This window comes from Haliaeetus albicilla, chromosome 15 (assembly GCF_947461875.1).
Source record: "Haliaeetus albicilla chromosome 15, bHalAlb1.1, whole genome shotgun sequence".
In the NCBI taxonomy this organism is placed as follows: Eukaryota; Metazoa; Chordata; class Aves; order Accipitriformes; family Accipitridae; genus Haliaeetus; species Haliaeetus albicilla.
The window spans coordinates 35,217,765-35,241,463 of record NC_091497.1 but is presented as its reverse complement, the minus strand read 5'-3'; the positions used below and the strand labels follow the sequence as shown (position 1 = coordinate 35,241,463).

The following is a 23,699-nucleotide window of genomic DNA, read 5'->3' as shown; positions in this document are numbered from 1 at the left end:
AAGCTTCACAGAGGAAGCAGCTTTGGACACAGATCTAAGGAAAGCAAGCTATGTTTGCAATGCATATGGTAGTCCATTAGCATTATATTTTCAACACTTGAGCGAAGTCTGTGATTTCCTGCATGTTGACTGGTGAGCTACAGCATAAATTCACTCTCACCCAGTATTTATAGCTGCTGGCATTCAAGATTCAGTTGTGATGTCTCCTCAGTGTCTCTTCACATGAAGTCCTATAATGGGCTGTCTCAGCTACAGGCACGATAATAAGCCTTACCTTTCCTTCATCTTTAGTCCAGCATTTCTCAATCCATTACGGTGAGTTAACAAGCCTGGTGTCATTCTGTTAACATACAAAGGAAAGAGCTCAAATCACGGATCCGGCAAGAAAATGCTGTTCTGTCCTGCACTAGAACTCCATTCTACATCATTAAAATATTTAGAAAGAGATAAAACTGCATATTTCACACACATTTCTCTTCTGGCTGACCTCAGCTGTCAGCACGGGAGAAGCTGCTACCACTGACACACCATTACTTCTAGACCGGTTCTGCTAGGCTCACTGTCCAGTATCACTGTTGACTATCTTCGAAAGGCTTTCACATGCCCACAGGAATGACTGTAATCCCTTACCTGCCAACAAAAGCAGAAAAAGTAGTGCTTTAGTCATGCATGTGGAAGGGAGGCTGGGACTGGTAACACTATCTTATCCCTGCCCTGAGCACAGCCTCCATAGAGCTGCTAGGGAAGAGCTGCTTGCAAAGAACAGAGATTTTACTCCTCCTTGCTATGTTCCTTGTGCACTTTTTTCTGTCCTAAAAGCTTACAGATCTAACCAGGTATTTTGCATTTGTTACAACACAGCTTATTACGGTGAGAACATAACCTCAGTTGAGGCTTCCCAGTGAAAGGTATCAAGACTCCCAACAGAGAGACAGCCGGTCCACAACCACTGACAGAGAACTGGAAAAGGACACACGAATGTTTGAAACCTCCTCACAGAAGGGTATTGGGCAGCTGTTTCTGGCTGCACCTATTCCCAGCACAACTAAGTATCTGAAGACACCCTTGTAAGGTCAGATCAAAGGTCCACTTATACCAGTGTCTGGTCCCTGACAGTGGCCAGCAGCGGATGCATAGGAGAAAAGAGCGTAAGGAACAGACCACAGACTGAGTAATCCCTTCCCTGGTACATGCTCCAAGCTTCCAGCAACCGGCCATTTAGAGACTTCCTGAGATAGAGGCCACATCCGGACCATTGTATTTAACAGCCACTGATGGACCTATCTTCTATTAATTTATATAATCCTTTTTTGAATCCATTTATACTTTTGGCCTCCACAACATCCCGTGGCAACGAGTTCCAAATTTTAATTATGTACTGTGTGAAAAAGTACTGCCTCTTGTTTGTTTTAAACCTGCTGCCTGATCATTTCATTGGGTGCCCTCAATTGTGCCAAGAGAAATACTGATTAATCATTTCCTATTCACCTTCTCCACAGCATCCACAATTTTGCAAACCTCTACCACCTCACTCATCTATACCCACCCTCACTCATCCCTTCTTCTATTTAGTCTCTGCTCCTGGCTCTTTGTAGCCCTGCAATACCCTCTTTGAAAACCAAACAGCATGCAATCTTTATGATATAGGTGCATTTTGCATGTAAGCAGTAGCACAACAGAGGTTTCCCATTCTCTTCTCCTACTCTTATTTCTACTGTGTCTTTTTCTCCATAGGTAATTGTGAGCTGAGACTTGCAAGAAAACCTTCCGACAACTCCAGAATCTTTCTCATGGTGGTAGCACCTCAGCCAGGGTTCATTAATGCATCCATATGCACTAGACTCACTTTTCCCTTCTCCCCTGTGCATTATTTCACATTTATCAACACTTAATCGCATCTGCTGGTTAATTAGCCTCTCACAAAATATCCTGAAACCCTTCCGCACCTCTTGGCACAGCCTGACATTTCACTATCCTGTATAATGATGCACTCAGCGATTTAGGTCATCAACCACTTCTGCTGATCGCTGTTCAAACTCATTGAACAGCACAGGTCCTTGAGGGAAGGCAGTGGCAGCTTCCCTAGTTTGGAAAAGCCAAGTACTAGTCGCGCTCAGATGGCCAACCCTTCAAGGCAGCGTAGGCACTGAGAGGACCTCCATTACATCCCAGTTGTCTCAGGAACTTCAGTGAGGAAAATTTCTGAAGCCACTGAAAATCCAAACAGGTTATACTGATCACCCATGTCCCCATGCTTGCGGACTTAGCCACACTGGTGAAGCACAGCTTCCTCCAGCAGGGACACAGCCACTGTTCCCCCCATCACTCCACCCTGTTACGAGTCTGTGTTACCCATTCTGTGAAGTTACCCTGCGTGGAAGTCAAACCCAGCTCCTCCGATCATGCTGGGACCCCTTGCAAAGACCAGCATCACCTTTTTTTTTTTACTTCATTTATCTGCCACTCAGTCCTATTTAAGCAATGGGTCTCCCAGCAGTTATATTGGAATCCAGCATATTCAATATAATTATTCTGAATATTATTATTTAATGTTATTTTTGAAGTAAATACTGGCCCCATCCGTCTGGCACGCTGCTCAGTCACCAGCAGGCTCTTGGCTTGCTATACCTACCACACCAGGACCACTGAGATGAAGACAGCCAGCTGCCCAAGCAGTCTGTAGGCAGGAGGGCTGCACTTCTTATTTTATGCCAAAAATAAACTTCCAGACACAGGGGCTTACACCAGCAGATTTTGCCTGCAGCAGGATGAGACATCTGGGCTGCGGAAACCCTGCTAAGAAACCCCTCCTGTGAAAGCCTTGCCTGGCAGACCAACAAGGCTCAGTGCAAGGCTTAGAGGACACCGAGGCAGGGTGGGAGAGGGCCAGTGGTGGAGCAGCTGCATGGCCCCAAGACAAGCCCCTTCCCCAGGACTTCCCCTGCCACCTCCAGGCTATTTTCAGTTTAGAAGCCCCCCAGCAGGAGAGCCACAGGCAAACAAAACTTCCCACCTCAAAGGGCTCCTGGAGTCATCCCCGAAGTGAATCAGCTTTGGCTTTGGGGCTCACCTGGGCGTTAATTTGAGAGGTCTGTTGTATGGGCTGAGGGAGGAGGAGGAGGCAAAGAACTTCCCTCAGCACAGCTCAGCCATCGCCATTGGGGCTGAAAGAAGGACCCAGGGCCTTGCCTAGCCCAACTCCTCTGAGCAGCGTGGAAAGATATTAAAAAAAAAAAAAAAAAAAAGTCCCCAAACAGTAACACTCCTCTCAAGTGCCGTAAATTGATGGGGTGAAGGGGGAACAAAAGGAGCAGGAAGCGGCAACTTATTGGGACTCCTGAAATGAAACTCCAGTTCTCACAGGGTTTAACAGCTCGTCGCTTTTTTCACCTGGTCAAAAAGACCCAAGCAACAAATCAGGCTAGGACGCTGTGCCATCTGTGGCTGCTACTGGACACAACTTCAAAGTCCAGCAGAAAGGAAGCTCTTTTTTTGCTACATTGAGCCCTTACCCCAGAGAAATCCAGCCTCCTTTGCCCCTCGAAGCAACTGCTTGCCTTGCTTCGTCATCCCAGAAACAGCTCATTATACCTGCAGAATTTCTCATCCCCTCTCCCTTTCCAGTCCCCATACATGCACTTCTATAATGGGCTTTTCCATGAACTCCTCTGACTTCAGCAAAATTGAAGTCGATTGAATATTTCAGATACAATTTAGACATTCCTGCCGAACTCCACAGTTCCCTGGAAACCCAGCAAAGCTCTTGTGCAACCTCTGGGCAGTTGCCTGCTCAGGTAGTGTCACTCCAAGGCCCCGAGAAGGAAATGCAACCACTTGGAAAGGCCCCTTCATTTAAGGATGGCTTGAGCAACTATAGATGAACACACAGCAAGGACATAAAATGTTGAGGTTCCAAGTTATGAACAAGCTCCTTGTCAGACTCTTCAGTCCACAGCCCTGTTATACCCATCAGAAGCTTCCTGCTGTGCTCCTCCAGTTGTACTGCACAAACCCCTCATCCCTTTTCCCATCATCTCAGTGATAAACACCCACGCAAGAAGTTTACTCGCAAAAAATACATGCAAAATTTCTGAATGCCCCAGGGTCCAACAGCAAGTAGAAAAACATAAAATAAAATAACATGGGGCGCTGCCCCTGCCTCCTCATTTTAGCTATCATTTTGGCACATGCCAGAACATTACCCCAGGGAAAATATCACCAGGTAACAAACAGGGATTTGCATGCAATTCCAGCAGTGGGCATGACCACAGGCACTGCTCAGTGCAAGTTCTTCCTTCTCAGGGTCTTCACAAAACCCATTTTTGCATACCAGCTGCACGATAAATGGCTGCAACATCTAATGCTATTTGTACTTTTAATTGGATTATCAATTGACATGACATAATAGCTGATGTTTCTGTATAAAAACATGTTTATTGCATTGATGCAGAACTGACTCAGAGCACAAGGATGCTTTGAGGTTTCTGTGCTCGATCAGCAGATTCAAATCCCTTGTTGCCAGATTGGCATAAATTGCTAGCCGGTCCCTTCCCAAGAGACAAGCTTTGACTATCTCTCCTGACAGCAGTAACTAGTCATGTACCAATTAGATGCGCATCCTTTCCAACAACGGCTTCACAAACACCCAAAGAGAGTATCTTTGGATCTTACAACCCTCCCATTCCAGAAGTCAGGCTTTTCAAAACGTCAGTGAAGATATCCTCAGCTTCCCTCAATGTGCAAAACCCCTTCCAAAACATACGCTGAAGAAAAAAGGGCAAAGCTAAAATAAAGATGGAACTGCAAAGTACAAGGGGAAATTATTTTTTAAGCATCTTTAAATATTTCTATTTTTATGTGCCATGCATTCTTTCATGCTCTTTAGGTCTACCTCTGCTCACTTTAAGATCAAACTGGCATTTTTGCCAGCACTTCATTTAAAGCCTGCTCTCTGCCACCCCTCTCCCTCCCCACCTGCAGGCAAGCGGGGATATGGGCCTCACAAGACTACTGTGGCGTGGGTGTTATTGGCTGCCTGTTTTGGCAGCCTCTCCTCCTTTCTTCCAGCTCTGTTTTGAAACACAATCTAAATTTAAAAAAAAAAAAAAAAAAAATTAGACATTTCTGCTTTCTCTACTCACATCAGCGCTCCTGCTGCCACAGCATAAAGCACGGCTGTGAAAGGAGCAGCACCATGCAGATTGGCCTATATAGCCCAAATATTCGGCAAAGAAAAAACTCTTACTCTGAGAAAAGGTAAGTATTTCAGGAAGGCAGGAGGGGCAGAGGAAGGCAAGAGGCGAAAACAAGGGGAAAAAAGGCCAAGAGGACTTTGTGAGCGGTCTCACTTTAACAGGGGGAGCAGGGGGAAGAGAAAAATGTCTCTCCAGAGCTGGCGCTCTCCCACATTTAATAGCATTAGGATCTAACATGTAATTTGGACTAACAGACTAATTCTTTCCTGCAGTTTGATGGATGTTAGCGTCCCATATTTTTTTCTTCTTTAACAATGTATTACATAACATTCTGATACACTAATTACCATCTCATGTCATAGCAATTTTATTAAGAGCTTATACTTACAAATACCCATTCTGAAAGGATTTCAGGACTTTTTTGTCATTTTCTCTGAACTAGGCTTGTTGAAGCACTGGCAACACTGTCTGATGCTGCCTAAATGCAGCTTGCAGTAACAAAGTGTCTCTACACGAAGATCTCTCGCAAGCCCTAAGAGTCAGGCATGGATTCTTCTTGCGTTTAGTCTCAAAGACTTGTAAACAAGTTACTTTTAGCACACTATGTCGTGATAAAACACTGGTAACGCAGCCCTATTAGGTTCCTGTACCTGCTACAGCTCCAATTCCAGAAGCAATGCCAAGAGAGAGAAATTCCTTTATACCAAGTAATGGAAAATTTGTTAACTGTTCTGCAGTTAGTGTTTGCTCGTTAATATGGTATCGTCTTGCCAGGTAAGACTTGGTACCATGAGGTATTTTTCCATATAAAATTGCTAATGCCATCAGGATTGTCCAAATGGGATCATCATCATTAAAAAGATTACGCGGTAAGGAAACTGATTACGACAACGTCTGAGTAGAAGGATTGCTAATCACAAGTAGAATCCTGGTACAAATCTCATTCTCCGTATACAAGAAAGGACACAAAACCTTTTAAACATAATTTATATACATTTATGGCTTTATACAACAAACTGTCAGGGATTGTTCTCGTGTGTCTGCAGAAGTACATCAGGCACTTTTTCTGAAAATATCCACATATGAATTTTAATTCTGCAATGTGACTAAGTCAGAGCAGTGAAGCGTTGAAGAGCTGTCACACCACTCGCAAGTAGAACTAGCAGTATGTACATGCCAATCTCTCACGATATTGCTGGTTTGTGGAACACCCTCAAAAAGGAGGCCAGTTTTAATGCCGAGTAATTTGCTTTTTGCTTGCATAAACCATGCTGCATTTTACATTATGACTACCAAAATAATAATAACAATAATAATAATAATAATAATAATGAGAATACCTTATTTAAAATCAGTCATAAATTAAGGATCCTAGCAATTTCATAATGAAAATAGGAATTTCAAATCAGTAAAAAAATAAAAAAGTACTAACATACATCCAGTGGTTTAACAAGTGCAAATTTTATACTGTTTTATAATTGGTCCAATTTTAACTTCTCTTCTTAGGGATGCTCTGTTGACTTAAGCCAATAATAAGCAATATGACTTTTGCTTATAAGTGTAGGCAAATTGTCAGTTTATCAAAGCAGAGCTTTCCAATTAATGCATCTACTACCTAAACATATATCATATAGCTATATTATGGAAACAATACATCTTTATATTTAAAATATCTGAACAGCTCTATAATACAATAAACTTTTAATAACAGTACAAACCAGAGAAAAGTCAAAAACAAGGCTGCATAGGTAAGATCATCTGCACAATTCACAAACCAATCATTTACAACAATTCTGACAAACTAAGTTACTCCAGAAACTTGGTACTTTTACTGAAAAAGGATTTATTACTAGAGGTCACATAATGTTTGTTTTCAAGGCAGAAAACACGCCCCTTCACCAGACTTCACAGTATTCCAGAATTAAAATTGCAAAATATTAGCATGGCACCACAAAAAAAAACCCAAAAAACAATTTGACCACACAGCCCAAACCACTGATTATCTACAACTGCTTTCTCACAATAATTAAAAGGGGCTTCCTACAGACTGTTTTAATTAAGGAACGGCTACATTTATGTTATTCATAGTTATAAAAGGAAATGCAGAAAATATCTGTATACAGGAAGTTATACAGTAGCAGTAAATAATAAACAGGAGGTATATTGTTAAATGTAGCATGTCCAGCTGCAACCCCATGGAGTACAGCATTAAGTACTACTTTCTTTGCATGCAGAGGTGTATTTTACAACTACTTTGGCCTATGCATATCAGTGCCCATTTGGGAGCAAACATTTTTGCACGTGCAGCAGAAAGAAGGATCTTCAGAAACACGTATGTGAGCCTTTCGCTTGCTCCACTGCCAGGATTTACCATCATGCTTCAGAGACTACGAACCTGATGGTGAAGATGCTACTAGAGATATTTGCCTGTAAAAGCAGGCAGCTTCACTGAGGCTTCGGCACTAAGAATGTTTCATTTTGCTCAACAGAAGTTCAAAGACCGATTTCATGCTGGAGAGATCCTGTATCACAGGACAGCTTATCATCGGCCTCTGGAACTGCTGGCAACCATAATAGGATATCTAAAAAAGTAGGACCAGCTGTAATTAGTAGTGATTTAAGCCCAACAGGGAGCTAAATGCTAGCACATCAATAAATACATTGCAGAGCCTTAGGAAAGTCATAACAGGATCATTAAATGTATGGCTTGTTACTAAACTTCATTTTCTTGGCACATCCCATTTCTTTCTCTACCACACGCCATCACTACAGGGAAGATAAGTTTCAATTAGAACATTTTCCAGTTGTGGGCTACGTAGACAAAAGAAAAATCAGTGGAAGAATGTTTATTTCTCCCCTTCACAACAGCCAGCCCTAGCACAAAAGCTGTTCATCCTGTCAGTGCATAAAAAACCTCCAAGGATTTCTGTAACACAAATGATGTGTAGCAACCAGTGAAAAGACAGGTGAGGCCTGTTATCCACATATCCATGAAAATTGCATCATATGATGACGAAAAATCAGAAATCATTTATCCAAGACCGAATCCTGAAAATGCTCAGGTAGCTGTCAGTGTACCTACTCCAACACGAGCAAGTTTTTCCACAGGAACAAGGCCTCTGTCATTAATGCTCTCCCCTGCCCTAAAGTTCATGTATTTGTATAACTTTGCCACTTACTTTATCTTTCTTTAAAAAAAGTAATGTTTTGTCCTGCAATAGGGCATCACACAAGTTTTTGCCTCCCACTCAAAAGTAGCACTTCTGCCTCTTCAAATGTACTGCATTACAACAGAAACACTGACAAACCCTAAAACTAGTGCTAATTAAGACAAATGACAATTTTGTCATTAATTTTACTAAAATAATGAATTTTCCCCAAAATGTCCTGCTCTTGAGTGCACAAACATTATGAGACCTCCATGAAATAAATATAAATGTGAAGCATTGTACAAGCATCTAACAATGAATACTTAACACTTTGTGGTAGTCTGAGTTAAAATGATAGTAGAAGCAGATGACATTTCTAAAAATGCATATATAAAACTGATTAAATATTTCCTAAACATAAAAGTTGTCTATATTTATACATCACACAACAAAAAAAGGGACAGAAATGTTTTGTATTCAAGATCCTTATTAAGCTTTTCCTTTATTAGCACTCCCAAGTGCTAGGGAAATTTATAAAAACATGTACTTAATCCAGTTAAAATACTGTACAAAATGAAGAGGTTATGAATGCTGCCAGATCTCAGATTTATTATTTTTTTTTTTAAGTTGCCTATGTAACAAAAGTAGACTTTAATTATAAGAAAAATAGCTTGGAAAGTATTCCAAAAATTATCTTAAGTCCAACAATAAAGTCATTAGTCTGACAATGAAAACCAGATATATTCTTGCATAAATTTACATGAATACAGGTAACTTATCAAATGGCATTTAACCTACTGTTTGCTTTGAATAATCAGTGAGTTTAGTAGGATCATATTTAACAGGCTATTCTGTTCCCATATGAAATGTGTGGCAATTTTGAGTAAAATAATGCAGTTCACACTGCTGCAAGGGAAGTCCACAGTTATCTCAATTCATCAAAACACAGGTAACATCAACGAAGGTTAAACTTACTTAGGGCATGAGATCATCACAGTATTCTTACAAAAGTTTATAAACTTTTCTTGGACCAAAACGGATAGTCTTAAAAAACAATTCTTCTTCTACAGATCATTCTGTACAAAACCGAAAGCACAACATGATGTAAGTTAAGAGTCTTTGCTGTGATTATATGGTGTAGTGAATTTGGCACTTCAGAGTAATGAAATTTCCAATGGCACAGTTCTTATCTACAGCAGCACATAACCTGCAAACCTTGGGCAAACATCCTGTACAGGAAAATACTCTGTCTGCTGCCAACTCTGACGAAAGGAAGAAAAAAAAGAAAAAAAAAAGACCCAAAAAAAAAGCTAGTGCATGCACACAGCTTTGTCAAGAAAATTAAAAAGGAAGGTGAAGGACATCTTTGTACTGCTTTTCTCAGTTCCTGCTGTCAGACAAGTCTGGAGAATTTAACCGTAGCCTAGGAAGAAAAAAAAAAAACAACAAAAAGAACAAATTAACATTCACACCAAAAGATTAAATCTATTAAAATACGCTCAAACTAACTTTAAGATACCTTAAATAGGGAAAAAAAAATGTATTCATTAATTGCTAGTTACCAGCAAGTTTTTTGTTTAAAATATTAATGGCAAAACATCAGTGCTTCACATGAAGTAACAGACAGAAGTTAGTACACAGCAATCCTAATGCACCGGTGCAAACCTGATTTTCAAATAACAAAGGACTGGAAAGTGACTGACTGTAATAGAGGCACTTCACATGGCAACACAGAAGACCACCCAGTTTTTAAGCATTTTGACATCTCTTTTCCCTTTAGCTGTTTTTCAGATTTATTATAAAAAGCACAGCTTACCTCCTACTACATCCTAGCCTGACACCCAACTGTGTGTGGTTGTCTTTACGCTGTGCTGAAAACTTTGGTTAGGCAATACACTGTCAAAGTTAAAATCTAACGTTTCTCCATCCATAAGGTCATTACGGATAATCGACTCCATGTCACAGTCCAACCGTTCAATTAACATGTCATCTAAGTCACTGGGAAGCTTCTCCTGGTGGAGGGAAACAATTCCTACCCTTCCGTAGCCATTGCAACTGTTAACAGGGGCGTACGGGTTCATAGCATTCATCTGCATTGGGTGACTCATAGGCACTTGTAACGAAGTCTTCACTGTCGACAAGCGATTTAGACCTGATGTATGTGACATGGTGTTCACTGTGTGTGACAAGGCACGACCATTAACTGCAGGTGTTGGCTGATTATGTCCTTGGTGAGGGTGGGCGTTAGGGTTCATCATTTTGTTGTGGGGCGGTTGACTGCCATAAGTTGGCATCACCGAGTTAGCAACCATCAGCACACTTTGGCCCAGTGCCCTGCCACCAGCCTGGGAAACACCAGTGTCTACTGATGCCAGGATATCATTGTGCGGTGGAGAATCGGAAGTCAGTAACTCCTTCAGAAGTCCTGCGGGACAGTTATATTGGCTCATCGATCCATAGCTTGATTTACTGTCTTGAAGAGTCTGCATAGGAATCTGGGGCAAAGAGTTCATGCTAGCTTGAGCATACGTAAATTTCCTGTAGTCTGGATTTGGTGAACCTATACTTGTGGTCGAGGATGCGAATGAGTAACCTGGTGTTTGCTGCATCAGGGTAGCAGATGAAGACTGGGTTGACACAGTCATTGACGTATTAGGCGACAAGAGATTAAGGTTATCCAAAAGATTTTCCATGTTCTCAGAATTACTCATCTCTGAAAGGCTGGGTAGAGTAGAAGTCATTTTGGTGGCTGATGATGGGTATACCATGGAGTGCACATCCCCATCTCCAAGATCATCTTGCTCTGGCAAAATAGGAGAAAGTCTTCCACTAATCGTACTAGCGTTAGAGCTAGTTCTAGGTCGAAATGTACTCCAGTTATCAAAGTCATCGTTACTGTGAGAGCTGGGGCTTGCAGGCCACTTTGAGAACTGCGATCCGGGGCTGTCACCATTTCCCTCTTGACCAGACTGAAGGGATGCTTTTTTCTTGGCAGCTCTGCCTCTGCTTTTGGCAAACTTGCTGTTGTTATCCATGGATGCCGCTCGCCTCCTAGGAGATTTGCCACTCTTTCCTCCTTCAGGATTGAGCATCCACCAGGAACTCTTCCCTGTTCCTTCATTCTGCACTCTGATGAACTTGCTGTGCAGAGACAAGTTGTGACGGATTGAATTCTGAAAAACAAAATAAGGTGTAAGAAATGGAGAAAACATGCATCTTTTATGGCGTACTAACATTTGTCTTTGCAAACATGCTCTCATTTTGTTAGAAAACATAGGGCTAATCATGAAATGGGAAAACATGCCAGTCTGGAAACATCTTTTATCAGCTCACCACTCAGAAGTGGCCGCAACGAGCTTACAAAGAGCTGCCATGTTAATTTGTCTGTCACGTGGCCCGATCACATCTGACGTTATAAAAAGTTAAATAAAATACTGAAGGAGCTGTTTTGAAATACAAATACCTCATAAAGGAGACAAACTGTATTAGAAGACCAAGATGATGACTGAAGATCTCATTATCAGCTTCACTCTAGTAAGTTGAACCTGACTGCATTTAGGGTGGTGGTGTTGGTTTTTTTTTTTAATTAATTTACCCATAGTTCAGGAATGCTAGATCCTGTTCCAGGGTCCTTATAATGGGTTCTTATCCTGCACATCCCTAAACCCTGCAAACATGCCAGCCTGTGAGTATTGCCACTGAGTATTAGTGAGGTTTATATTACTTGTGTTATGTGAGAAAACACATATAGAAAACCAGTTGAGGATTAAGTTCTAATTTTTATAAATAAACATCACAAATTGCCTAAGAAATCATTAGGGAAAAAGGAATGCAAACAGCATAGACAAAATTGCATTTAAAACCTCAGTCTTAAAACCATCTCGCTCTTTCAAAATCAACATTTTAATATGCAAAATTGACTCTTCTAATACCTGAGGGCATAAGCTATCTTGTGCCAAGACTGACCAGAGGTACTGAAGCTTTTCATTATCTCTTCGGCCAGGAGTAATGTTTAATGTTTTGCTCTTAAATACAAAAAAAAGAAAAAAACAAATTCCCAAAATCCAAAATCCAAGCCCACAGGTTGACCTGTTAACAAGAGGCTACCCTTTGCATCACCAAGCTGTAGATAAGCATTTTTCTTCCTCATGTAATTTTCTGCTGAGCACATGTAAAGAACATTATATCAACAGAAAAGCTGTCCTATATTTTGACATAATTGCTAACAAAGGCCACAAGTTCTAAGAGTGCTGAAGCAGGCAGCCACGGGAGTTGGCAGGAGGGTGAGACAGTAGCACAGTCTACATGGGGTCCCAGGGTCTGCACTAGGACTGCAGTTCGTGTAGAACAAGTAGGAGGGAACCACAAAACAACACATGAAATGGGTAAACTAGAAATTAGAGCTCAATGGCAGAGAAGTCGGTGATGCAGTAGCTGCCTTCCATTCATAGTCATTTTTAGCAAGTTGTCCAAAGAAAAATTTGGGGGAGCAAAAATGGAAAGACCGTTTCTAGAAAGCAGTAGCCAGGCTGATCTTGACCAGCAGGCCAGTAGGCCAATTATCTCAAAACACTAAATGGTTACCAGACCTACCAAAACCCTGTTCTGTCTTTCCCGTTTTCCTACCTTTTTCCTCCCATCTATCTTAAGTTTTTAACCTGACCCCCAAGACCCACTACAAGAGCAAACCATGAGGATGATACAGCTCAGGGAGTTTTGCGTGCCTCGTGAGGCAAACCAGAGGAGGAGGGACACAGCCACCGCTCTGCTCTCTGGCTGCTTTTTGCTCTATTTCCCAACCCAGAGTGCTGCCTGTGACAGCAGCATCTCCAGAAATGTCTTCCCTCATCTTCTCTACTCTACCTGTCCTCCTGTGTACGTCCGCTTTCTCAAAGCTGCGCCTCTTTCCCCACTGCCCATAAGCTGCCAGAAGAAAAGGAGCAAAGACCGTGAGGAGGCACACCAGGTGAAAACGGTCACCTCGTAGGGCCTGGCCTAGATCAGAGACGAGAGGCTCAAATTCCCTGCGAGGGCCATGACACGCTGTGGACCACGAGAAGCCAGCCAGCCGAAGGGGCCTGGCCACCTGCAGAGCTCGCCGGGACTGGTCACTCGGGGGTCCAAGAGGAGACCTTCGGCAAGACGAGGGCAGCAAGGAGGCGTGACGGTCCTCTAGCACCTGACAGGCAGCCGTCTGCCGAGACTACCCCGCCAGGAGGGCGGCTTCAGCCCGAAGAGGGGCACGAGGCGCTCTTGGGCGGCAGAAGATGGCAGAATGTGGCCCCGCCGCAGCTCGCTCTTCAACCAGCGCAGCAGGGCGTCAAACCGCGTGCCCCACCTCAGAAGCCTGTCCAACCTCTCCTTCCCTCCGAAGAACCACCTTTAACAAATTACCCCAGTTAAACAAACGCCAGCAACAATTTGAGCGTTCCCTTACGCAGTTTTGAAAGGAAGTCGTTCTCCCATTAACTAATTAACGCAGGACTGTCTCTCTTCGCTGCAGGTAACCCTGCAATCAAAGTCTCATCCTCTACCTAGCTACGGGGCATTAGGGAAGGCCTTGGACTTTTATTTTCGCCAGGTGCAGCTGACACATCGGGAGGGTAAGCCTGAAAACCCTCCTTTGGGCTTGCCCGCGGCCCCAGGGGCTGAGGGAGAAGCCTCGCGAGGCCGGCCTGGCGCAGCCCGTTGTTTTCACTCACAGGCTGCGGCCGAATCCCCGGCTGACACAAGTCCAGCTCTAGAAATGTCGCAAGAAAGTTGTTCTGCACGTCTGTTGATTAAAAAACCTCCTGCGCCAGTTCATTTTTTTACTGTATTTTGTAAACATACCCAGCTGGCTCAGGCTTACTGTTTACTATCAAAACAGGCATATCAAACACATAAAACATCAGGCAGAGAAAATACCGTGCTAAGGCTCAGTCCCTTCTTCTCTGCAACAGAAGTGTTAAATATTTAAGAAATTGCTGCTATTCCTTAGTCATCAAAAATGTTATAATCTGGTATTATTGTACTGAGGACATCTGAGGTCGCTCTTTGAGTAACAGAGCTGTCTCCTAACTCTGCCAGCAATGAAAAAAAAAATTTTTCCTAACAGGAAAAGGTTTGCGGCCCAGAGCTTGTTACATAAATTCCTGTTTTTCACGCAGCCAGCAGGACATTAAAGAAGCTATGATTTACTAACTTGGAAAAAGTGTTGAAGAGGTAAATCTTGTGAAAATATGCACTGCTGTTAATGATGTTGTGTCTACAAATCTTTGCCAGACACAAACATGACCTGATAAAAAAGTATAGTTTCAGCAGTGGATCTTGGCAGCCGGAGGAGCGGCACGGCTGTCAGCGGCCGGCGTGCTCCGCGGCACCGCCGGCCCTGTCACACCGTAAGACGCCTTCAGACCCAGCTTTCAGCGGGACTTGGAAGCAAAACCTCCCCAAACCTGGCCCGAATGACGCGAAAAGCACGCGGCCGCATTTCGAGGCGGGTTTCCGCGCAGGGGCGACGCACACCAGATCGCTCTGACAGCATCCGCGCTGGAATTTTATCAAAACCTCGTCAGGACGGCAGCAGGGCTGCTGCCACCTGTGGGGTGTTTCCTGGGATTGATTTTCCACCTTTGAGATAAAGCGCAGAGAGCCTCCGCTCCCGTTTGGTCTGTGAACCGACTTCATGCCATACTTTAGCACGCGGACCAGGAACTGTGGATATGCTTATTGCTACTCGCTGATTTAAGAGCCAAAATATGCAAAACCAGTATCTGCTAAATACAATGTGATGAGCACATACCAGCTAATAAAACTCGTGAAGCCAAGAAAATGATCCTTTGAATCTACACATTTATATCATTCAGCTGCATTTCCAACATTTCCTACAGCCGAACAGCACTGCTGCGAGAACGCCCTGCTTGCCACTCTTCTAAACAACAAAAAACCTCAAACTCCTTTACGTTTTAAAACAATTAAAGAAATAAATGTCTCAGCCATTTAATCCCTGGGTGCAAGTAGCTCTGCTGGTATCTAATACTGCATTTAAACCCACGATATTCATACTAAAACATGCAACTTAAGTTTAACCCGACTAATTGCTGAAAAAAAATCATACCCCCTTACAATTAAAGTTGAGGTATTTGATTATTTTTTCAGTAAGTTGTTTTGATGTTTTACTGAAGAGAAACACCTGAAAACACAGTTGCTTTGTTAAACTTGAGAACTTTGTATGCCTGTACTTACTGAAGTGAGACCATACAGTCACGCTGGCTGTCTTTCCTCCACCCCAGCCCTTGGAGCATGCAAGGGAGAGGGAAGCAGAGCAGAGCTCCTGCTGCAGAGCTCCTGTTTAACATCACCGCAAAGCTCTCCAAGCAGGATCTAACTGTGGAGCTGTGAGTATCCAGGGAGCTGCAAGACCCAGACTTTGTAAAAGCATCTACAAGTGCCCATGGTCTCTCCCATGCTCACACCCTCACACACGGGCACAGGCAGCACCCATTCAGGCACAGTGCTGTGACAGCCGCCAAAAGGGAGAGCAAGAAATGGATGCAACAGTCGACACACTTCACAAAAATGAGTGGATTTGCCACCAGAGTGGATATGCTGATGGTATTGCAATAAAGCACGCCATGGCATCTCAGAAAAGACATTCACCAGTAACTAGTAACAAAGGCAGAAGGAGTTGGCCTCTGGAGGCAGAGGCCGCCATAACAAAGCCAGAGGCTGTAAGAGCAAGACTGCTTCCATAATACACAGGTCAAGCATTTCTATTAAAATTAACAGCCTAATGACTGCCCATTCATTCAGAAGACATCTCAGCAGTCCACTGCTTCCTACACCTCATCCAAAGGGACAGTCTACGTATGTTGCTGGTCAGCTTGCCCTACCATCAGCTCAAATGGCTGCAAATACAGATTGGGGCACAGTATCTGACTGTACTTCTCAGATCTCTCCAAATAATATCTGAAACAGATTTGGAAGCTGGAGAGAAACTTTCAGGGAATACGACACTCAAGACTGCTTCTGCCATGACCCTCTAAGATAATCACAATTCAAAAAAAGAAAAAAAGGGATTTTATTTATTTATTTTATTTTAACTGACAGTTGGAGAATATTGCAATAGGAACACGCTTGGCAAAAAAGTCAGGGTTGAGCACCGGTAGGAGAGAAGTTCAGAGACCCATCAGCTAACATCATCACTGCTGAGAGCTGACTGCTACAAGCAGTGGTGGCTGGCACATGAGCCAGCTGTGTTAGCGTGTCCTGTTACTGACAGCTTACAGCAGGATTCAGAACAAGCAGAATCTCTCTGCGGAGACAACACCAAAGCAAAAGCTCTGGAGCAGAGAAGGGAAAACCCCAGCATTTCCATATGCTGTTACAGAGGACATCAGTCCTGCCTCTCAAGGTCTGTATATGGTGACTCTACAGCAGGTCCAGAAGTTCAAATCACCGTCCTCTTGGAGCCTCAGCGGCAAGCACCACTCTAAAAAGAAGTCATGAAAAAAAACTCCAAGGAAAGCATGCAAAGGACAGGAAGGTCACCAGCACACTCGCTCAGGGTTCCTTCAGCATTAACAGCTGGACAGCAGCAGCAGGGGCTAACTGTGGCAAGTGGCACCACGCAGCATCTATGCAAGGCTAAGCTAGACCACACCTGGTGAAACAGACAGGTCTCCTTGGAATGGTTACACTGCCGGCATCCTCTTTGCTGTGGTTTCCAACCACCCTGCTAAGTTTGCAGGGGCAGGGTGAGGAGGCTAAGGAGGAAAGAGAACATGGATAACTCCAGATGTACCAGAATTTCCTTTGGTACAACAGTCTGGTGTAAGGCAATCCTGTTTGTCTTATCTAATGACTATGAGATACAAAAAGCTCAGATGCAGATGCTGCACATGGAGCTTGGGTTTGCCTTGGAGCTAGCGTTGGACACTCAAAAGCGTTTGGTCAACAGATAGCACGCTTGTTCATAAACAGCCTTAGCCCCATTTCTCTCTTAAAAGGGTTCCTGGTACCTACAGTGTTCACCAACACAACCGCACATCTGACTGCAGTGTCAGAGGCTTCAAATGGTAACGAAATAGTTATCTTTGCCCCAATTGTAGCATTCTTTGATCACAGCTCAGAAACCTTCTCCATTGTCAGGTAAGAGCATGGACAGAAAGCATGTCACTTAGCCTCAGGTCAAAGAGTCACATTTAGAAGATGCTGGCAATGTGCCACCTGCAGCTGCATGAAGGTGGAAGGACAGGATTTCCTCCCAAACAGGTCATGCTTTTTTGGGTCCTTTGTTCTTGGGGGGGGGGGGTGTGCTTTTGTTTGACTTCAGTTTTGTCCTGCACTGTTAATACAGTTAAGAAGTGTCAGCTGGAAAAAGTGCAGAAACACTTCAATCTTACTAGAGGGACTTTGCACTGTTTCTCTGTGCTTTTGACTACAGATGGTGGCATAGCAAGAGCCTTTCCCAGACCACGACCCATGAAACACCATCTCCAAACATGGAGATACTTTCATAGACTGTTTTATTTTATAAGATTTCAGCAATGCATCCCTTGTTCCATGCATGAATGTGCAAGAATGGGACAGACTGTATGTTATCACTATATGGTCTCTACATGTCTCTCCTGTTGGGAGGGGGGTCTCCCATGACCACATATCAGTGGCTTTAATCTAAGTCCTGCACATTCTGCAGTTAAGTCTGCAGATTTATACTCTCCTACACTTCCTTCTCACAGCTGTAGAAGACTAAAAATCTTTGGACACCAAAGGGGCTTGGCCATCCTCCAGGCTGCATCCTGCTGCCACACGTGGCACCAAGGACTGGACAGGATTTCACAACCACCGGAGCTTTCTCCTCTGGAACATGGTATGTAGTAGCAGAAAATACATGCACAGCTCCAGACATTGATGTTTAAGGGACTTGGCTATGCATACTTACGTGTCAGAACTGGCAACTCTACTGACACATATTTAAGCAATTCCAAATTGCTATCCCCAGATACCCTCCTCTTCATTCTAGGCAGACTCCTTTGAAGCACTTTTCCATAATGGCAGTTTGGACATTTCTAATGAGATGATAACACCTGCCTACTTTCCCTACACAGGCATTTAGAAAGAATGAGCGTAGAAACCATGAACAAGGTAAAGCATAGTATGAGCAGTATACGCACAGGGCAAGCACACACCTGGGATACTGTTCCACACCCCAACCAAAACTTCCATCCAAGAGAGAGACAGAGCCACAACTAGGTTAACGATCGCCTACATCAGTGCCAATACTCCATTTTATAACTACATTTATTCCTACAACCACAATACAGGCGTGATATAATATCAACACAGCATACACCAAATATATAAACATTTGCTAGCATTTCAAAGCCAAGGAAACTAAGTGACACTGATTAGGAAAAACAACAGACGAAGATGCATATGAAAATTGTGAGATTTTTAAAAGGGATTTGTCAAATGGAACTTCCTCCCTCTCTGGTAAAATTATCTGGGAAGCCAAGACAGCCAATAGGTTTGTTTAAAACCTACCTGTTTTCAGGGGTGAAAAAAAGGCAACAATAAGAAGGCAGAACAGTGTTATTTAAAAAAAAAAAAAAAAAAAAGAAAGGCAAAATAGCCATCAGGATAAAACAAAACTTGTCAGGTGTAGAAAATAAGGGAAGAAATAAATATCATATGAAAAATATTCAAAGCTAGCAGGGATAACTACGTATTTGGTGATCCAGACAAATCCTAATACTGCCTTTACAAAACTGATGCTGTAAGCTTTCTATTCCAACAGATGTAAAACAAGTGTTTGACAAATATAAGGGTTCCATATTTGTAAATAAACATTCCTGTTTTCCAGAAATATGCAACACACACATATATATGCCTATGTACATATATAGCTTATGATGAAGAAGCATTTCCCAAGTTCACTAGTGATACAGGCCAACACTGGGGCCTCACTGAAGAGGAACATCTCAAAGTCAGGATGCCCTTATAACTGGAGCCTCTTCTCCTCCCTCTTTAAGCGGTCTCAGACCTCTGGCCTTTGCAAGCAGCCTGTGCTGCAATTAACATCAGTAACGCAAAAATAGCAAAGTAGGAGGACGCATGCATAACCTGGGTGCCCTGACATCAGTCCCAGGTGTTATCATAGAAAAGCTGGTAAAGGATTCAATTAATAAACGATCAGAGGTCAGGGATACAATTAATGACTTTCAAAAGAGTCCCACAGAATATAGGCCACCACATGCACAAGAAAAATATATCTTTTGTTCAAGAAAGGTAAGCGAGAGAACACCTGCAGATATGCCAGTGCCATACCAAATGACAGTGCAGTCAAGATTAGCACCATGCACCACTGCTAATGTGTGCTCTTCAAAGGGATTACAACCATTAAAATTATCTGTAGTGCAATAAGCCGTGAGGAAGGCTGCTGCAATTCATGACGGGCAGGTAGCCCTCTTACAATTATTCAGTGCAGGTTCTAATGTGCCAACCAGGAATGCAACTGTACAGGGGACACAGGCACCGCAGCAGCGGTAATGGTTTGATGCAAGGCTGTCCTTGAATGCAGAGCACAAGCAGGTTATTGCAAGGAAAACGTGAATCACAATTGTAAGCAAAGTTTTTTTTAAATAAATAAACAAAAAATTTGGAGTAATAAAGTAGCAGTTCATCCGTACAATGCCAGAATGACTAATAGCTTTAAATTTTATTCTGCGACTATAGTAAAGAGAGACTAAGGGGTGTTTATTTTTTTTCAGCCAGTGGGAATAATTATGATCAGTAGGACAAAAAATGTTAATCACTCGTTTCCTGTTTAACAGACAGCCTGTTTCACCTCTGCCACTCTCCATGGTTACACCCAATTCATCACAAAGACTACAGCACTGTTTATAGAAAGCTTCCCCCTTTTTTTTCTTTCTAAAACTAAGCTGCCTTTTATTGACATTCATTAGCTCTAGTGAAGAGGTACAAATGTGTATGCATGCTAAATATATCAATAGTAATTAGACCAGCAGATCATCTTAAAAGGAGCACTAGAAACAAGTTCTCACCAATAAGAGGCAATAAGGTGAGAAATAGGCCAAAGTCTCAGTGTAAACCAGAGAGGTAAGTAATATCATAGTCTGAAAATAGGGTTAATTTTTTGCATTGGCCTTCATGGACATGCAGAGAACTCCCAAGAATTTAAAAAAAAAAAAAAAAAAAAAGAGAGAGAAAACCAGGTATGATTACTCCGAAAACATTAATAGGATAAGTGAAACAATTGGAAAGACCTCTGCCTGAGAAGTCACATAATCTTTACATGCTAAAAGCCCTGCATAATGACCAAAGCAGTCATTGGCCACTTGCTTAGGTAAAGGCACAAGCAGACTTAACCCTAAATGTTTGGCTTCAGTTGGATGCTTTACTAGGGAGCCACACAACTCCTCTTCATCTTCATGGATCAAGATTATTTGCTTTCACAAAATCACTGACAATCTAAGGGGTTGGAATGATTGTCACGACCTGATGAATTTACAAGCAATGGGCTACCCGGAACAGTGGAAAATAAGTTTAAAACTGAGGCTGGTAAAGCCTGGTAAAGCTGGTAAAGCAAAGCAGGATGCACTGGAGACATGGGCTAAGCCCATGACACTTGCCCCATTCGCTGTGCTCCCCATGGGCTAGCCGGGGCTGGAGAGGCTTGAGGATTTACTTCACTGCAACAACGCCCACCGCCTGACTGCAGACCTCTCCTTAGGGACAAGGAGAAGGAGCAGCTGCAAGTTTGCAGCCATGGATCCACAGACAGAGCCAAGCACACCTGCAGCACTGCGCCCACAACTCCTACAACATCTGACATGGGCAGTAGAGATGTCTGCTTATTTGCAGGAAAGGCACCAAGCCTGTGTGTATTTCTTACCTTGGGAAGCAACATACCAAGGGGGATGTACAGATGCAATAATATAAAAAGTTGGGTTGACTGAGTCTTTGTGTAGATTGGGAAAAAAAAAAAGAAAGAAATACATCTCCTTATTACACTTGTACTAGCATAGCAGAGGGAGCCTTTTGCTTTAGCAAGCAAAGGACTCAAATTCTCTGGACACGGGTGTCACTGAATACTAGTTTTTCAGAAACAAACAGTCAATGAAAGCAGCAAGCTTCCTTTGCAGCAGGGTTAGCTGTGCCCCACAGGAAATCCCTGGCTGAAGGAAACTGCAAGTCTTGTAAAAAGAAGGGCAAAGCCTTCCATTTACAGGTCGAACAATATCTTACGCTACATCTCACTATGCATTTGATCTTTATTTTGACTACAGCAAGTGCAAGGATAGGCTAGCAAAACTTTAGTATAGTCCCCAAAACTACAAAAACAAAAAAACCCCCAGAGTTCAGTGGGATTTTTTGTTTAGTTTAGTGCATCCTTAGAGACTCTTTACTGCATCTAGTGGTAAAGATGCTGAAGGTTCCACATTTGTAAGGGACAGTGTCAGCTTAAAAATAACAACCACCCTCTGGATTTCACCTAATGTTGTAAATATCTGATGTTGCGGTCGTCTTTCCTCGGTTTCTCTTGGTTACAACAGGGACATTTCTCTTTCCTCTAGTTTCTTTTGTACGTCCAGTGTATAAAGCCACCGCTTTTACTATTCTACCTCTAGCCAATTCTCCCTTTATCTGTCTCATATATAAAAAGAAAATACCTTGTTAACAAAATATTAGCAGAATATTTTATTAAAATAGCTTAAACAGGATCAGATTTAAGTTCTCTTTAAACTACTGCATCATCTGCAAATACGTAGATAAAGGATATTGCCTTATGCAGCCAATATTTGTTCATTTGTATTTCTGTTCTGTTTTTCATACTTGTTCTTTACCCCGAAGTTACAAGAAGCAAGTACCGATTTCCAGTTACTCTTTTTTGTACATTCTGAAGAGGCAGCACGTATACTAGGTATTGTGTTTCTACTCAGCTTCTTTAAACACAGTTTGCCTTCGTACTTTTTTCCCCCAACACAGAAGCATGCCAGACCACCAGCACACTCTCTTCAGGAGAGCTTTTCCAATTCAAGCTTGCTCCCATAGCCTAGTAGACTTTATATAACATGATTTACTACTACAATGCCCACAAAAAACCCTCATCCAAATTTCATTAAAGCCTTAAGCTATATTACAGTGCGCATTACCCCTCTCCACTCTCTGGCCAGTTCCAGCCACCCTCTTTCATGTAAGGTGTGGTTTATACTTAAAGGGTTTTTAGTTTATTTTCTCACAAGAGGGTCTCAGGACTCAGAGGACTCCTGACGGGTGGTTGCACTGTTCATGCCAGCATCTTCCTCTCGAACGCTGCTTTCCGTGACATTCTCCAGGCTGCAGTTTCAAGAAACGCTGGCACTCATCACTGGTTTTTATGACAGCTGTTCAGCATTATAAAGCCACAGTCGCCCAATCTTGCAAAATGTGCAGCACCAACTCTGAACCAAGTTGCCCCCAGACACGCTTACAACTTTCAGTAGGCTACGGGAGGCAGAGTACTATTTCTCAGAGCAAGCTGGGCACACAGAGGAGGGAAATCTAAAGTGTAATTTCTTCCCTCACACCCATTTTGGAAGCATTCCTATTCCCTCACTACTGTAGGCTGTGCTCTGTACTTAACAGACCCTTATTAAATCAAAGGACTGTTTACAGTCTGCATACTGGCAAGTCCACATTCCCATAGAATGTCATCTGGCAACAGTGACTTAAACCATCAGCTCTGTATTTACTTGCTTTCCTCCTTCCCAAACAAGAAAATTAAAAAGGACAAGGAAAAGCCATGTTTTTAATGACAAGAATGGAGCTAACAGGGTAAAGCCCAAGAGCTCTGGTGCATCACCATTCATCACAATACCCAAACATCCATTTTTTTTAAAACAGTAAAATATTACAATGAGGACAATAAAAAGGCAAATAAGCTATACCATTGTGGCTTGGGACCTTTTACATACACACCTGCTGCTAGAGACGTGCAGGACCATGCTGGACACAAACTAAGATAGCTCCCAGAGAGGGATGCTGTTATGCAAAAATGAGCTTTGTTAGGCTTTTTGGGTGCTATTTTTCTCCTGCTAACTAGGACTAATTAATCTCCCCTCATTACTATTTCTCTCCATTTGATATATGCAAGGAGACTGGCCTCACCACGGCTGCTCAGTGCAGACCTCACCCATTCTCCCATTGCCCTGGACAGAGCCTGACACAAGGAGGCTCTGGGCGCACTGGGCACTGCCAGGTGCAACAGGAGGTGTCCCAGGAAGGACACTGCCATCACCCTCATCGGTTCAGAGAAGAAAACACTGTTTTTGAACAGCCTCCCACCCCCCTTCACTAACACCACAAACTC

The 23,699-nt window shown here is 42.8% G+C and overlaps 1 protein-coding gene across 1 annotated transcript in view; it reads right to left on the bottom strand.

Annotated features, from left to right (window-relative positions):
• Window positions 1–5,538: 5,538 nt before the first annotated feature.
• The window catches only part of FOXO1 (forkhead box O1), a 66,513-nt gene continuing 48,352 nt past the window's right edge, over window positions 5,539–23,699 (bottom strand). Inside the window, exons 2-3 of the mRNA XM_069802787.1 lie at window positions 10,161–11,517; window positions 5,539–9,767 (exon numbers count right to left, since the gene is read on the bottom strand). Coding sequence (XP_069658888.1) covers window positions 10,174–11,517 — 1,344 coding nt within the window. The 3' untranslated portion in view covers window positions 5,539–9,767; window positions 10,161–10,173. The remainder of the gene's footprint in view (window positions 9,768–10,160; window positions 11,518–23,699) is intronic.